The 15,976-nt window shown below is 48.6% G+C and overlaps 1 protein-coding gene across 1 annotated transcript; it reads right to left on the reverse strand.

The window, feature by feature from the left end:
• Positions 1 to 55: 55 nt before the first annotated feature.
• Positions 56 to 4,579, reverse strand: SMPD1 (sphingomyelin phosphodiesterase 1). Its single transcript, NM_001132129.1, is given in 6 exon segments — positions 56 to 847; positions 1,004 to 1,149; positions 1,352 to 1,428; positions 1,660 to 1,831; positions 2,852 to 3,664; positions 4,142 to 4,579. Coding segments are annotated over 3 exon segments (1,203 nt in total). The 5' UTR covers positions 4,454 to 4,579; the 3' UTR covers positions 56 to 847; positions 1,004 to 1,149; positions 1,352 to 1,428; positions 1,660 to 1,753.
• Between the last annotated feature and the right edge of the window lie 11,397 nt (positions 4,580 to 15,976).

Below are 15,976 nucleotides of genomic sequence, written 5' to 3' on the forward strand. Positions count from 1 at the left end.
TCCTTGCCCTGCTTGCTTGGAAAGAAGAAATTGGGACAGTCACACGGGTCCACAGTCCAAGTCTCTTATCTTTATTTTAACACTGGTGGGATCAGGTCGCAGCAGCAGTACAGGGTTCCTGGCTGGGCAGCACAGGCCTGGGGCGACAGCTCCTGTCTTGTCTGCCCAGGGCAGTGTCAACTTAGGCCTCTACTCCATGGCTGTGAAAGGACAGCAGCCTCAAGGCAGTCTAGCTCCTGGGCACGGGCAGCCAAACCCCCTCCCATATCCAGCTAAACCAGCTCCAGGAAAGGAGAAGGTCCTGTTTCCCTGGCATTCTTGGGGCCCAGGGACTGGTTCTTTCACCGGATGATCTTGCCTGGTTGGACCACAGCAGCATTTGGGCTTTTTCATCCTTTCCTACATCAAGAACTTTCCCGAATGTGGGCCCTGGGGCCCTAGCAAAACAGTGGCCTTGGCCACAGGCTCTGGGCCTCTGGGAGGCTCCCATCTGGCATCAGGTGGCGGCACAGAGCAGGGCTGTCAGCACGGGCAGAGAGCTGGGCACAAAGAGTAGCCAGACGGCAGGGCGTGCCACAGGGCTCTGAGGGCGGGTGGCCCTTATGGTAGAGAAACCAGAAGGTCTGGAAGAGTTGCATGTCGCCCCGCATGCGATATACCAGGTTGTGCCAGGCGGTAGGCAGTGTATTGGGCAGCCCATAGGTTTCTTGAGCCCTGTAGAGAAGCTGCCAGTGCGGTATGGCTCCCGGTATGTTCGCCTGGGTCAGATTCAGGATGTAGGTCTCATGGTCCAGGACCACGTGAGAGCTCCCGGAGTAGTTTCCATCTATTTGGTACACGCGGTAACCTGCAAGGAAGCGGGGCTGACTGGAGGGGAAAGGAGCAAGGGTAACTCCAGGGAGGGGCCGTACATCCTGCCCATGCTTTGCAGGCTCTGGCTCCAACCTCCTTCCTCTATCCCACCAACTCCAGGATAAGGGAGGCTCCCTTCTGCCTCACTCACCAGGATTAAGGCCGATGTAGGTAGTTGCACTGGGTGCCAGGAAGGCTACAGCCAGTGGCCGGCTCAGAGTCTCTTCATCATAGAAGACCTCAAATTCATCCACATGAGTGTGGCCAAAGAACTGAGCAGCCAGGGTGTTCTCATACCTGGCCAGAAGATACTACATTCAGAAGATTCTAGGGAGGGGTAGGAAGAGATCTGGGGAGACAGGATGCCCTCTTTCTCCAACCTGTTCTAGTGAGGAGCCTCCCCACTCCATGGGACAACAGGGATGGTGAGATGCTCAAGGGAATTTTCAGCCTTTAGACACTCACCCTGTCCCCACTCCCACCCTCATCTCCCTCCTACCTGGCTACAATTCGGTAATAATTCCAGCTCCAGCTCTTCAGACAGTGCCCTGGGGGAATGTGGCCAATTATATGCACCTAGTAGGGAGAGTTAAGGATGGTAATCAGGGCATCCAGGGGTCCAGGCAGCCCTGGCTAGAGACAGGGGGACTGAATGAAGGCTTTCAACAGTGACCATGAGCTGAATCCCCAGGGAACACTCGTTGGGAATGCCAGGAAAAATCAAACTTCTGTGCCCAGAGGTGCTCCAGCTCAACAGGAGCCTGCTTGTCCCCCAAGCACCACCGTGTTCCCACTACTCGCCCTCACTTTGTCTCCTCGATCCTCAGCAGCCTGAAGCTCCCCCACCAGCCACTGGAGCTGTCCTGCAGGATCCGTGGAGTTGATCAAGAGCCAGAAGTTCTCACGGGAACAAAAATTCATATTGAGAGAGATGAGGCGGAGACCGGGGTATGGGGAAAGAGCATAGAACCCCCCAATTCTGAAACAAAGTAAACATGAGAGGTCAACGCTTGTTCCAATGCTGGTCCTCCTGTGCTGGGCATTTGGGTGGAGGGTAAAAGCATACATGACATCTTCCCCACCTGCAAGGAGCTCACAGTCTAGCCAGAGACCAAACAGTTCTAATTATTGGGTCTGTGTGACACAAAAGACTCCGAGGGCAGAGGGCTCCAGGAGTATGGGGGAGGGATAAGAGTGAGCTAGAATGGGAAGCAAGGACCACACAGAGGGAAGATGACATGGGATGGAAAAGGTGGGAAAAACTGGAGCACTTAAAAAAAAGGGGGAAATCATTTCCAGAGGGCCAACATGAGCAAAGACACAGCTGGGGCATAGAGAAGTTATGCTGCCAGACCTTTGAAGGAGGGTGGCTGGAGATAAGAGTAGAAAGGGAGGGCTGGAAAGCCGGGTGCAATGGTTCATGCCTGTAATCCCAGCACTTAGGGAGGCCGAGGTGGGCGGATCATGAGGTCAGGAGATCAAGACCATCTTGGCCAACATGGTGAAACCCCATCTCTACTAAAAATACAAAAATTAACTGGGTATGATGGCGTGCACCTATAGTCCCAGGTACTTGGGAGGCTGTGGCAGGAGAATTGCCTGAACCCAGGAGGTGGAGGCTGTAGTGAGCTGAGATGGTGCCACCGCACTCCAGCCTGGGCAACAGAGCAAGATTCCATCTCAAAAAAAAAAAAAAAAAAAAAAAAAAAAGAGGGCCAGGAGCAGTAGCTGATGCCTGTAGTCCCAGCATTTTGGGAGGCCGAGGCAGGAGGATTGCTTGAGGTTAGGTGTTTGAGACCAGCCTGGGCAACATAGCAAGATCTTGTCTCTACAAAAACTAAACTAAAATTAAAAAAAAAAAAAAAAGCCTGGTGTGGCAAAAGAGTAGAAAGGGAAGGTGGAGTCAGATTAGGGGAGCCAAATGAAGAGCACTAAGGACTCATGTTAGAGCAATCAGAGACAATGCCCCAGGTTCCCTTCTCCCTTCACTTTCATTCACCTTTCTTTTCCCTTCCTGGGTTTCCATGGACGATAAGTACCTGAGGGTGCGCAGGGCTTCAGCAGGCAGCCAGGGCTCCCAAGCCTTGGCCATCGCTTCATAGAGCCAGCGGGAGGAGTGGTTGCCCTCAATGAAGGGGGGAGGGAAGCTATTGACAGGTGTGCTCTCGTGGTTACCCACAGCAGGGTACACTGGCACTGGCCCCAGGAACTTCCTCACAAGTGCTGTGACAGTGGTCAGGGCCCGCAGTTGGTCCTGACGAGTCTGGTGCCAGACATCATGTGCGGGGATGTCTCCTGTCCAGTACACCATATCAAAAGGGCCAGCTGGGCCCAGCCCACTCAACAGGCTCTCCAGGGTCCTCAGGGGCAGGTCACACTTGCTGTATTCGCCCCAGTATCCGGCACCTGGCCGGGACGCGGGCGGCAGGCCAGAACCCCGGCGGCAACACAGTGGGTCTGCACAGTCAGGGTCCATGCCCTCCAGGTAGTCATGATCCCAGTGCAGGTCAGTGAGGAAGAGGACGCGGCTGACAGGGGCGCCTGGGGCTGGGGGGCTAGGGGGTTTGGGGGGCGGCTTCGGCACAGTAGGCAAAGAGATGTTCCAAGATGAGAAAATGTCCCAGTGCCCACAGGTGGAGCCCAGGAGCAGGCCACAGGCCTCAGATGGGCTCAGCACTGAGCGTCTCCACACCTCCACCATGTCATCCTCAAAGAGCTGGACAATGGATTGGCACACGGCAGGTGGTGCTATCTTCAGCAGATTGCACAGCTTGATGGCCACGGAGCCCACGCGAGCCACATTGGGTTCCTTCTGCAGTGGGATGAGCACATGGTGAGAAATCAGAGGCAGAGCAGAGGAACCAGGCCAACCCCTGGCCACCACCCCTTGGGCCTCCATTTCCAAACTGGGGCTGGGCAGGACTCAGTGCACCATGGTGAAGAAAGCTCAGTGCACACCTTTGCCTTCCAGATATTGCCCTGTAACTCAGGCAGCACCAGGCTATCGCTTCCTCTTTAGCTCAGAGGCCTGTGGCATGAGGCCTTTGCTTGGCAAGCTGACTTTCTCAGGCACTGTCTGCATTATTTTCTTACTTCACAAAGGTCACAATGGAGTGACGGTGGCATGTAGCCATGTGTGTCCCCAAAGGGGAGCAAACTCAGTGACGGATTGTGGATGCCACCCTCTCCATCAGGGATGCATTCTGACCCCAGGGCACCAGCATCAGACACAGCCCCCAGCCCCAGCACTCCCTTCGGCCTCCTCCACTGCAGCCCCTTCAGTGCTCACCTTCAGCCCGAGGTTGATGGCGGTGAACAGACCTTTGCAGACTGGGCAGGTGAGGTTCCCCCACCCAAAGACATCTCGGAACCGGGGCACTATGCGATGTAACCTGGCAGGATGGCCTTGGGGAGAAAGAGGGTGAGCCTCTGCCGGAGCCCAGAGAACCCGAGAGTCAGACAGAGCCAGAGCCAGAGCCAGCGCCAGCGCCAGTACCAGGCCCATCCAAAGGAGTCCAGGGGCTCCGGCGGTCCCGTCTTGTCCCTGCTCCCGGCCGCACCTGGGGCAGCTCTGGCGGGATGACGCTCCGTAGCGGGGCATTGTCGGGCTTCCTACACGGGGCTGGTTCGTCTGTCCCGTCCCCACGGGCCTGGACCCTAGCCAGCCCTCAAGGCCCCGGGCGGCGCTGGGGACACCCGATTACCCTTCTCCGTAGTCGGCTGACTGCTCCGCGGCCGGCCGCAAAGCAGCTCCGCCCCTTCCTCTTCCTCTGATCTCCAACAGCTGATCTCTCGGTGGCGGGCAGCTGTCAACGCTGCGGAGGCGGAGCGGGCGGGGCGCTCCCGGGACCGCCCCGATTCCGCCCCCTCTCCCCGTCCCCGCCCCTTCTCCCCGCCCCCGCCCTGCCCCAGGGCGCACGGGCTGCGGGGGTGGGGACTCTCCCTGAGGTCACCAGGGGCTCCGCCTTGAGGTCACAGCCGCGGGAGGCCGTGCTCGTGCTTTGGAGCTCCATGTGATGTGGTCGGTGGAAGACGTCTCCTTTGTCCGAATCTGCGCTCAGATTCCCGGAATAGCTGCCAGACCGACCCCAGCGTTTAGCCCGGGAAGGGAAGGTAGGAGAGAGCAGGGCCGGCAGGATCCTCCTACTGGGTGTGTTGCCTCTGACAGGAAGGCGCCTTCCCTCGATTTCCCATGCTCTGCCACTGGCACCAGCACCCTTGAGTCACCCTGAGAATCACTCACCTTTGATTCAGATGAGGAAACCAAACCTTAGAGATGGTGAAGAGACTAGGAAGCCGTAAAGACCATATAGCCATGGGGGCCAATAACATGGGCTGGAACCCAATTGGGTCTCCCACTTCCGTGTATCCACGACAGTAAAAGCGAGCATTTATGGAGTTGTTCACGATATGCCAAGCACCAACCCAGGCACTTTATAATTAATAATCTTCAATTCTCACAACAGCCCTAAGAAGTACCTATTATATTGGGGCTCAGAAATCCATACTCAAAATATGGTGGTTTGACTTACTAAGTTAAGCCTTAAGGTCTCTCTGACCCTCCTACGCCCGCCCCCTTTCTCCCAAAGCCTTTACCTAGCGCCCAGACCCATCAAAAGGAACAATTGTTTTTTTCTTCCCCTCCCTATAAAACCAAGAATATAATCACACCTGAACAGACCCTTTCACATGATAATGTACTAGTTAATCTGTTCCCTGATCCATTCCTTCTCCCTCAGCAGAATTCCTCTTCCCCTCACTCCCATAACCCGCTTTGCGTGAATGGCACATAAGCTTCTGAACTCGTTTGGGAAGTGGGTAGTCACTCTGTGGTTCCCCGTGGACACATTAATAAAATTTCTATGCCTTTTCTTCAATTAATCTGTTTTTTGTGGGTTGATTTTTCAGCAGAATTTCAGAGGGCGAAGGGAAAGTTTCCCTTGGTCCCTACAAAGACTGTTATTACCCCCCTTTACAGATAGGATGAGGCACAAAGAAGTTAAGTGGCAGAATAGCAATTAAACCCTAAGCTGTTTGGCGAGTGCTTCTGAGGGATCCTCAGAGCTATCAAGTCCTGTCAGTTCTTTCCTTTGATAATTTTTTACAAGTGTTTTTTTTCCCCCAGTTCTGGGGACATCATCTCAGATAGAGTACTCACAGTAATAATTAGCATGCATTTTTAAGATTATGTACTATGAAAAACAAAACAAAACAAAACCTTTTTATCTAAGGAAGATGAGCCCCTTTAAATTATCAGGCCCAGACAGGCATTTAAAATGTAGCAACAGTCACTCTCACTCTTCTTTGAGCTAAGTAATTATCTCTTGAAACCACTTGCTGTGCCAAGTAGCCATTAAATGCCATACACCTTGTAGTTCAACAATGTATAGCCAAGCACTAAACAATGTATAACCAGTGTTATTTCTGTAAACAATGAGAATTCCTGATGAACAACTTTTGTAATCACTTCCTCTCCTAATTCATCTTTTTTTCTTTGAAAATATGAGCCTCTCTTTTGTTGTCCAGAGCGCTCCCCCAAGACAACTTGCAAGTGTGTCCTGGGTTGCAGTCGTCAACCTTGGCCCTTGGCCCGAATAACCCTCTGTAGGTACTTTTCTGAGGACTCTGCCTTAAGTTAATCCTCACAACAAATTTGGAAGTCGGTATTATAATTATCCCCATTTTACAGAGAAGGAAAGTAGGATTAAGTGGCTCAAGATCCCACAGCTAGCTAGTAAATGCTGGAACTGGAATTTGGATGTGTCAACCAAAACATGTCTGAGACAGGTCTCAATCGATTTAGAAGTTTATTTTGCCAAGGTTAAGGACATGGCTGGAAGAAATAAACACGGAATCGCAGAAACAGTCTGTGGTCTGTGGCTTTCTCCAAAGATGATTTTGAGGGCTTCAATATTTAAAGGGGAAAAGTGAGCTGGAGGGAAAGAAGAAGGGTATGGTAATCCACATGTCTCAAGAGAAAAGGAGCAGGTAGGGAGATACTCAATTATGTATTCGTCTGGCACTTTACATAAGATAAAGTAAATATGCCTGTGGAGATATTTAACCTTTTGTTTTTTTCTGAGATGGAGTTTTCGCTGTTGTTGACCAGGCTGGAGTGCAATGGCGCAATCTCGGCTCACCACAACCTCCGTCTCTCGGGTTCGAGTGATTCTTCTGCCTCAGCCTACTGAGTAGCTGGGATTACAGGCATGCGCCACCACACCGGGTTAATTTTGTAATATTTAACCTTTTGTCTGTAGCTATCTGCTTAGGAACAAAAGGAAAGGCAGCTTCTTGCATGACTCAGTTTTCAGTTTATTTTTTTTCCTTTTGGCATAGTCAACTGGGGTCCTGAGTTTTTATTTTCGTTTCACAAATGCAACATTCTGGCTCTATTCTTTGCTGTGTGGGGACCCATTCAGAACACCAGAGTTGGTATAACAATTATTTTAAGCCGAAGACATTTCAGATTCAATAGATGCAGAAATAAACCTTCTGGGAGCTTTCTTCATCTGATTAAAACTTCTGGGAAATGTCGACCTAAAGGGAAAAATCTAAGGCAAACTTGATATAAGTAGAGAGTTTATTTGGGCCAAGTTTGAAGACTGTGAAGCAAAGATTCAAGTTGCCCTGAGTATATGCTCCCAACTAGCAGAAGTCACAAGTGGGTTTTTAAAGGAGAAGAAGAGGCAGTTCCTAATGACGACTAAGCTCTGATTTTTTCTTATCTTGCCCAAATTCCTATCGAAAGGGTCTGGGGAATCATGCCCTACAAACCATAAATTCTCATCAGTTGGGTTTTATTTAACCCTATATATTGTGACTGACTTTTCAGTCATACTCTGGCATAAAATTATGTGACAAAGAAGAAAATCAAAATATTTTACCCCAAAACATGTTTCTTTGCCATATATATATATATGTTTTTTGGTCGGGGGGGCGGGACAGAGTTTCACTCTTATTGCCCAGGCTGGAGTGCAATGGGGTGATCTTGGCTTACTGCAACCTCGCCCTCCCAGGTTCAAGGGATTCTCCTGCCTCAGCCTCCCAAGTAGCTGGGATTACAGGCACCCACCACCACCATGCCCGGCTAATTTTTGTATTGTTAATAAAGATGGGGTTTTGCCATGCTGGCCAGGCTGGTCTTGAACTTCTGACCTCAGGTGATCCGCCTGCCTTGGCCTCCCAAAGTGCTGGGATTACAGGAGTAAGCCACCACACCCGGCCACTTTGCCATATTTTGAAATGGCCCTGCAAAGTCGTACCTTATGGGGGAAAATTTACATCTGTAAAGAATCTCTAATAACACAGATAGATCTTTTTCTTCTGGGCCCTCCAATCCTGAAGAGATTAACTGAGAGTCTAGCACCTTTTAAAGGTCTGAATAGGAAACATTTGTCAACTGTTGTCTCTAAGGGCAGCCACTAAGAGACTTCAAAGAACCTTGGTCTCCACAATCTTTTTTTTTTTTTTTTTTTTTTTAAGACAGCGTCTCACTCTGTCGCCCAGGCTGGAGTGCAATGGCGTAATCTCGGCTCACTGCAACCTCCGCCTCCCGGGTTCAAGCGATTCTCCTACCCCAGCCTCCCGAGTAGTTGGGACTACAGGCGCCCGCCACCACACCCAGCTAATTTTCATGTTTTTAATAGAGACGGGGCTTCACGATGTTGGCCAGGATGGTCTCCATCTCTTGACCTCGTGATCTGCCTGCCTCAGCCTTCCAAAGTGCTGGGATTACAGGTGTGAGCCACTGCGCCCGGCCTCCACAATCTTTTATCTTAACCTGAACATTTCCTTTCTATTGATCCCAGGTCTTTAGACAAACTCAACCAATTGTCAACCAGAAAATGTTTAAATTTCCCTATAGCCTGGAAGCTCCCCATTCCCCAGCTTCAGATTGTCCCACCTTTCTGGACCAAACCAATGTATTTCTCAAATTTATTTGATTGATGTCTCATATATCCCTAAAATGTATAAAACCAAGCTGCACCCTGGCCACCTTGGGCACACGTTCTCAGGACCTCCTGCGGGCTGTGTCACGGGCTGTGGTCACTCATTTGGCTCAAAATAAATCTCTTCAAATATTTTACAGAGTTTCACTCTTTTCATAGACACTAAGTTGTTCACCAAGAATTTACATAAAAATAACATAAGCTATTGATTGGCTATACCTTGTTCTTTGTATCATAAATCCCAGGAATGTGAAGATAAAGGGTGAGGCTTGTCTGACTAGGAACAAACAATTGCACCCCACTTCTTGGTTTTGTGGGAGCAAGGGTGGGGGTGAGGGGTAGAGTGTATGACTGAAGTCCCAGACTCGTGTCTCTCTGGGCCTGATACATTTTGCGTACCTCACATAGTTCAGAGTGCTCTGAGCTATTTTTCTTTTACCAGAAATGAAGACTGCCATACATATCCTCTTCAGTGAGGCTTCCACTCTGAGGAGGGAGACCAAGAGTAAACTCAACATAAATACCCTTTTCAGGGGAGTTTAATGGCTCTGAAGAAGACAGAAAGACCACACATGCTGCCATAGACCACAGCATCACACACTTTCTGGCCTCATGTTTATTCTTTTAAAAACCCTTTTGTCTTTCCTTAAGAAACCTCTTTCTCCCCTGGAACTTTTCTCCCCTTTCCCTTTCTCCTACTAAGTTAGATGTGTAAGCCTTTTTCTTCCTTCCTTCCTTCATTCTTTTTTTTTTTGAGACAGAGTTTCATTCTTGTTCAGGTTGGAGTGCAATGGCGTGATCTCAGCTCACCACAACCTCTGCCTTCTGATTTCAAGCGATTCTCCTGCCTCAGCCTTCCGAGTAGCTGGGATTACAGGCATGAGCCACTACGCCCAGCTAATTTCAACCATTTGATGAGCCAGCTACTTCTTTTGTGGTTCCCCTGTGCATACGAATAAACCCTTTTCTCCTGTTAATTTGTCTTTTGCCAGTTTAATTTACAGGCCTCAGCCACTGAACCTAAGAGGATAGAGGAAAAGGCTTTTCCTTCCTTATAGCTACTTCTTTTTCGTAACTGTAGGCTTGGATCTATAATCTTCAAGGATTCAAATTTTGGCAGTAGGAAAAGGAGGGAGGAGGGATGTCATGAACAAAGTACAAAGCATGAAAGAGCCTGGTAAATTTGCTATGAAATGTCATCTCCCATTTCCCTGTCAGGGATTTCAAGTTGCCTCATTTCTCTGTAATTGTTACTGTCCATTCAGGACAGTAGATTCAGGACAGTGGATTCAGGACAGAGATTCACTCTGTCCTTCCTTATGGAGGACACTGATGACCCCAGGGTCCAAATTTATTGATCTTCAAGGCCTTAGCACATACCCAATAACAACATCTTTCCTGATCACATCCTCTTTTCTCATTTGCTGAGTCCTCTTTTTTTTTTTTTTTTTTTTTGAGACAGAGTCTCGCTCTGTTGCCCAGGCTGGAGTGCAGTGGCACGGTCTCGGCTCACTGCAACCTCCGCCTCCCGGGTTCACGCCATTCTCCTGCCTCAGCCTCCCGAGTAGCTGGGACTACAGGCATCCCCCACCACGTCCGGCTAATTTTTTGTATTTTTAGTAGAGATGGGGTTTCACCATGTTAGCCAGGATGGTCTCGATCTCCTGACCTCGTGATCTGCCCACCTTGGCCTCTCAAAGTGCTGGGATTACAGCCATGAGCCACCGTGCCCAGCCAGCTGAGTTCTCTTTTATACAGTGTTTTCATACATGTTGTTTTTGATAGAACCATCACTTGCTGCCATATCACACACCCTTATCCTTCTGGATAGGTGATCGAAAGCCCCTCTTCCCTCAAAATTAATGACACTGTTCTCTAGGAATCAGGTTCTAAGACAGAGACTAATGAGAGAGAAATGTATTAGAAAGTGCTCTTGAAATGAACACCTGTGAAAGGAAAGGGAAGAAAGCAGACTTGGGTAAACGAGCAAGTTGATCTGTGATGCTGTCAGAGGTCTCGTTGGACCCCATAGGAGTGCTAAAGCTGGGATGACCCTTCAGAGTTGTCCTGAAATGGGATGAGAGAGCTTGTTTCATTTAGGAAAATCCCTGTAGGGGGCTGAGGACTTTCTGTTGAGACCATTCTGAGCAGCTATAATTGCCCAACAGGTTCTGCTTGCTTGCTGCCAAGACAGCCAACCTATCAAGATAAGAATTGCAATAGAGAGAGTAATTCACGCAGAGCCGGCTGTACCGGGAACTGGAGTTTTATTATTACTCAAATCAGTCTCCCCAAAAACCCAGGGATTGGAGTTTTTTAGGATAATTTGGTGTATAGGGGCTCATGAAGTGGGAAGTGCTGATTGGTCAGGTTGGAGATGAAATCATAGGGTGTCAAAGTGAGTTTTTCTTGCTGTCTTCTGTTCGTAGTTGGGATTGCAGAATTGGTTGAGCCAGGTTACTGGTCTGGGTGGTATCAGCTGGTGCATCAGAATGCAGGATCTGGAAAATAGCTCAAGTACTAATCTTAGGTTTTACAACAGTGATATTATTTCCAGGAGCAAGTTGAGGAGGGTCAGACTCTTGCAGCTGAACGCTGCATGGCTCCTAAACTGTAATTTCTCATCTTGTAGCTAATTTGTTAGTTCTACAAAGGCAGTCTGGTTCAGGCAAGAAGGGGCCTTATTTCAGGAAAGGGCTATTATCATCTTTGTTTAAAAGTTAAGCTATAAAGCCTGGTGCGGTGGCTCATGCCTATAATCCCAGCACTACATGGGAGGCGGAGGCGGTTGGATCACCTGAAGTCAGGAGTTCGAGACTAGCCTGGCCAACATGGTGAAACCCCGTCTCTACTAAAAATACAAAAATTAGCTGGGCATGGTGGCAGGTGCCTGTAATCCCAGCTACTCGGGAGGCTGAGGCAGGAGAATCGCTTGAACCTGGGAGGCGGAAGTTGCAGTGAGCCAAGATCATGCCATTGCACTCCAGCCTGGGCAAAACTCCATTTAAAAAAAAAAAAAATTAAGCTGTAAACTAAATTCCTTCCCAAGGTTAGTTAAGTTTATGCCCAGGAATGAACACGGACAGCTTGGAGGTTAGAAGTAAGGTGGAGTCAGTTAGGTCAGATCTCTTTTACTGTCATAATTTCCTGTTATAATTTTTGAAAAGGCAGTTTCGCAGCTAGTTGTTGATGAAAAGAGTCAAACTTTGTAAAATATTTGAAGAGATTTATTCTGAGCCCAAAAGGAGCGACCAATGGCCTGTGATACAGCCCCAGGAGACCCTGAGAGCACACTCAGAGCATGTGCCCAAGGTGGTCAGGTTACAACTTGGTTTTACATCTTTTAGGGAGACATAAAAGGCCAATCAATACATGTAAAATGTACATTGGTTTGGTCCAGCAAGGCAAGACAACTGGAAGCAGTGGAGGCTGGGGTGGGGGGTCGGCGAGAGGAGCCTCCAGGTCACAGATTCAAAGATTTTCTGATTGGCAATTGGTTGAAAAGAGTTATTATCTAAAGAGCTGGAATCAATAGAAAGGAATGTCGGCAGGGCATGTTGGCTCACGCCTGTAATCCCAGCACTTTGGGAGGCCGAGGCAGGTGGATCACCTGAGGTCAAGAGTTCGAGACTGGTCTGGCCAACATGGTGAAACCCCATCTCTACTAAAAATACAAAAAATTAGCCAGGCATGGTGGCAGGTGCCTGTAATCCCAGCTACTCAGGAGGCTGAGGCAGGAGAATCGCTTGAACCCAGGAGGTGGAGGTTGCAGTGCACCAAGATGGGTCCATTGCACTCCAGCCTGGGCTACGAAAGGGAAACTCCGTCTCAAAAAAAAAAGAATGTCTAGGTTAAGATAAGGAGGTGTTGTGGAGACCAAGATTTTTGTTTGTTAGTTTGTTTTTGTTCTGTTTTCTTTTTTGAGACAGAGTCTTGCTCTGTCACCCAGGGTGGAGTGCAGTGGCACGATCTTGGCTCACTGCAACCTCTGCCTCCCAGATTCAAGTGATTCTGCAACCTCCGCCTCCTGGGTTCAAGCGATTCTCTTGTAGCTGGGATTACAGGCGCCTGCCACCATGCGTGGCTGATTTTTGTATTTTTAGTAGAGACGGGGTTTTGCCATGTTGGCCAGGCCGGTCTGAAACCCCCGACCTCAGGTAATCCACCCGCCTCGGCCTCCCAAAGTTCTGGGATTACAGGCGTGAGCCACCAAGCCCGACCTGGAGACCAAGATTTTTATTATGCAGATGAAACCTCCATGTATCAGGCATCAGAGCTCTTATCAGACCTAAACAGGTGCCAGACTCTTAATTTTCTCCTGGATCAGAGGAGAGACCTGGAGAAAAAAAAGGGATTGTCTACAGAATGTAGGTTTTCCCCATTAAGATCTTTTATTTATTTATTATTTATGATTTTATTTTTTATTTTTTGAGATGAAGTCTTGCTCTGTCACCTAGGCTGGAGTGCAGTGGTGGGATCTCGGCTCACTGCAACCTTCGCCTCCCAGGTTCAAGCAATTCTCTGCCTCAACCTCCCAAATAGCTGGGATTGCAGGCACCTGCCACCACACCCAGCTAATTTTTGTATTTTTAGTAGAGATGGGGTTTCACCATGTTGGCCAGGCTGGTCTTGAACTCCTGACCTCGTGATCCACCTGCCTCGGCCTCCCAAAGTGCTGGGATTACAGGCTTGAGCCACTGCACCCGGCCAGATCTTTTTAAATGTTAATGCTGGTCACTTGTTCCCAATTCTGAAGAGAGGAGAGTATGATGAGGCATGTCCAATCCCCACTTTCAATCATGGCCTGAACTAGATTTTGTGGTTTAGTTTGGAATGTCTTTGGGAGAGAGGGGAGTCTGTCAGTCAGTCGGGGGGGCTTAGAATTTTATTTTTGGTTTACATTTGGGAATAAGCCCTTTGTTCCTGAAGGCAGGCCAGGTAGCACATCACAGGGTTCACCACAGAATACCTCTTGTGCCACGTGGATTAATTTCACAGAAGTCTGGAACAGCTCCTCTAGCATACTAATGACTAATGAGTCGCTCTTCATGGTGGAAATTAGAAGAAAGATAGTGGAAAGAATTATAGCTCTCTGAAGCCTCTCTCAGGACAGCATCTGATACTCATCATTTTTCCTCTTTTATCCATTTTAGCTTTCCTTCACCCTTAGAGAGCATCTCTGCTGATTTCAGTGGCTTACCTGATGGTGTAATGCAAACTTTCTCCCTGGGGGGTCTGAGCCACAGTATCCATGCTCTCCTCAAGCCATGCTCCTGCACTTGTCTTTTTACCATCAAAATAGGGCAGGGACTACCAAGAGGCACCCAGGTGGGCCAGCTGGATGCCAAGCATATTCCCCCATGTCTCTATTTTTTAACAGTTGTATTATCAGGATCAACAATGACAATCAGGATCAGCTCTACAGCTACCATGATCATGCCTCTTCTTGCCTGCTGGCCCCTGCACGCAGGAGCCCAGAGTTCCTAGGCAACAACCATAACCCATTTACCTGCTGGACACATTTCCCCATTGGGAATCAGAGCCTCTAAAGCAGCAGAGCCTAGAGTTGTAGGGGCAGAAAGCACAAATTTCCCAAGTAGATTACTGGGAGTGATGGCGAACAGAGCCATGCCTGCTTTCTCTCTTTGGTTCTGAACCCATGTGTTTTACCTTTTGGGAACAGAACACCAGGTTGTTGGTTTAAAGTGTATACTGCATGCTGAAGATGGTGCCTCCTCCTCTCTAGGAATTACTTCCATGTTTATGCTTCAGCTGTGCATCTACCAGCTGATTCTACCACTGTGTTAGGCTGGCAGTTTCTGGGTGGTCTGCTGTAATGTGACCAGTGGATACAATAGTCATGTGCCCACTTTACACCTCTTTTGCTGAAAAGTGGTTCCTGGTAGACATGATAGGATTCCGTACCTGTTGCTCAGATACTCTCTCTGTAAGCCCTTGGGTAGTGGTTGAGGCCTAGGAGGTGGAAAAATTCATTATGAACAAAGTTTTCTGCAGGGCTGGTAGTGGGAAAGGTGAGACAACCTTATTCTTGACTTTCTCTGGGTTTTAGAACTTCTGAAACCTATTGTGCAGGCTTCTAGGCTATTGGATAGTGACTAGAACTTGGGGAAGGGAGAGGGAGGCTGGTGTTTAAAGATCTAAAGTTATACAGCCTCTGCCTCAGTGGCGAACTGAGTGCCTGGCTTGGAGAGTGATTGGCAGAGGGACAAAATGGGCTGCTTGGTTGGGACAGATAACTTCTTAGTTAATCTGGGTTAATTTAAGCAGACATTTTCTTAAGGTACCTACATTTTGTTGTGTCAGGAAACTGTACAAACAGCTGAGCACGGTGGCTCATGCCTGTAATCCCAGCACTTTGGGAGGCCGAGGCGGGCGGATCACCTGAGATCAGGAGTTCGAGACCAGCCTCAATATGGAGAAACCCTGTCTCTACTAAAAATACAAAATTAGCCGGGCGTGGTGGTGCATGCCTGTAATCCCAGCTACTCGGGAGGCTGAGGCAGGAGAATTGCTTGAACCTGGGAGGCGGAGGTTGCAGTAAGCTGAGATCGGGCCATTGCACTCCAGCCTGGGCAACAAGAGCGAAACTCCGTCTCAAAAAAAAATAAAAAATAAAAAAAAAGGAAACCTATACAAATTCTGTACAAGTGGCCAGCCAGTTCTTGAGCTGTCTGTGAAACTGCAAATTGAATTCGAAATTCCAGACAGCAGCCCAGCACTGATGGGGAAAGGTCTCCCTCTTGTGGAAATTTTAGGGATTACTGGAAAGCTAGTAATCTATACATTTAAGAGCTCAAATCCAGAAGAAATTTTTCTTGACAGGCGATTCCAATGCAGTGTATATAGAACCCCCAATAGTAGGGGCTGCAATTTAAATTCAAGCTATCTGGATTAGAATCCTTGTTCTGCCACTTATTAGTTGTGTGACCTGGACAAAGCACATCACTTTTTGAGCTTCAGTTTCTTTCTGTGTGACATGAAGATAATAGATAATATAAGGTTGTGAAGATACAATGAGATAGTACTTAGATCAATAGATATGACAGAGGAAGACTTTTAGTATCTGATGCAAACTTTTAAAGTTGCATCTTATATTTCATCACCAACTATACAGTATCTACCACCTTACACATAGTAGATGCTGTATCTGT

Source organism: Pongo abelii, chromosome 9 (assembly GCF_028885655.2).
Source record: "Pongo abelii isolate AG06213 chromosome 9, NHGRI_mPonAbe1-v2.0_pri, whole genome shotgun sequence".
Classification (NCBI taxonomy): Eukaryota; Metazoa; Chordata; class Mammalia; order Primates; family Hominidae; genus Pongo; species Pongo abelii.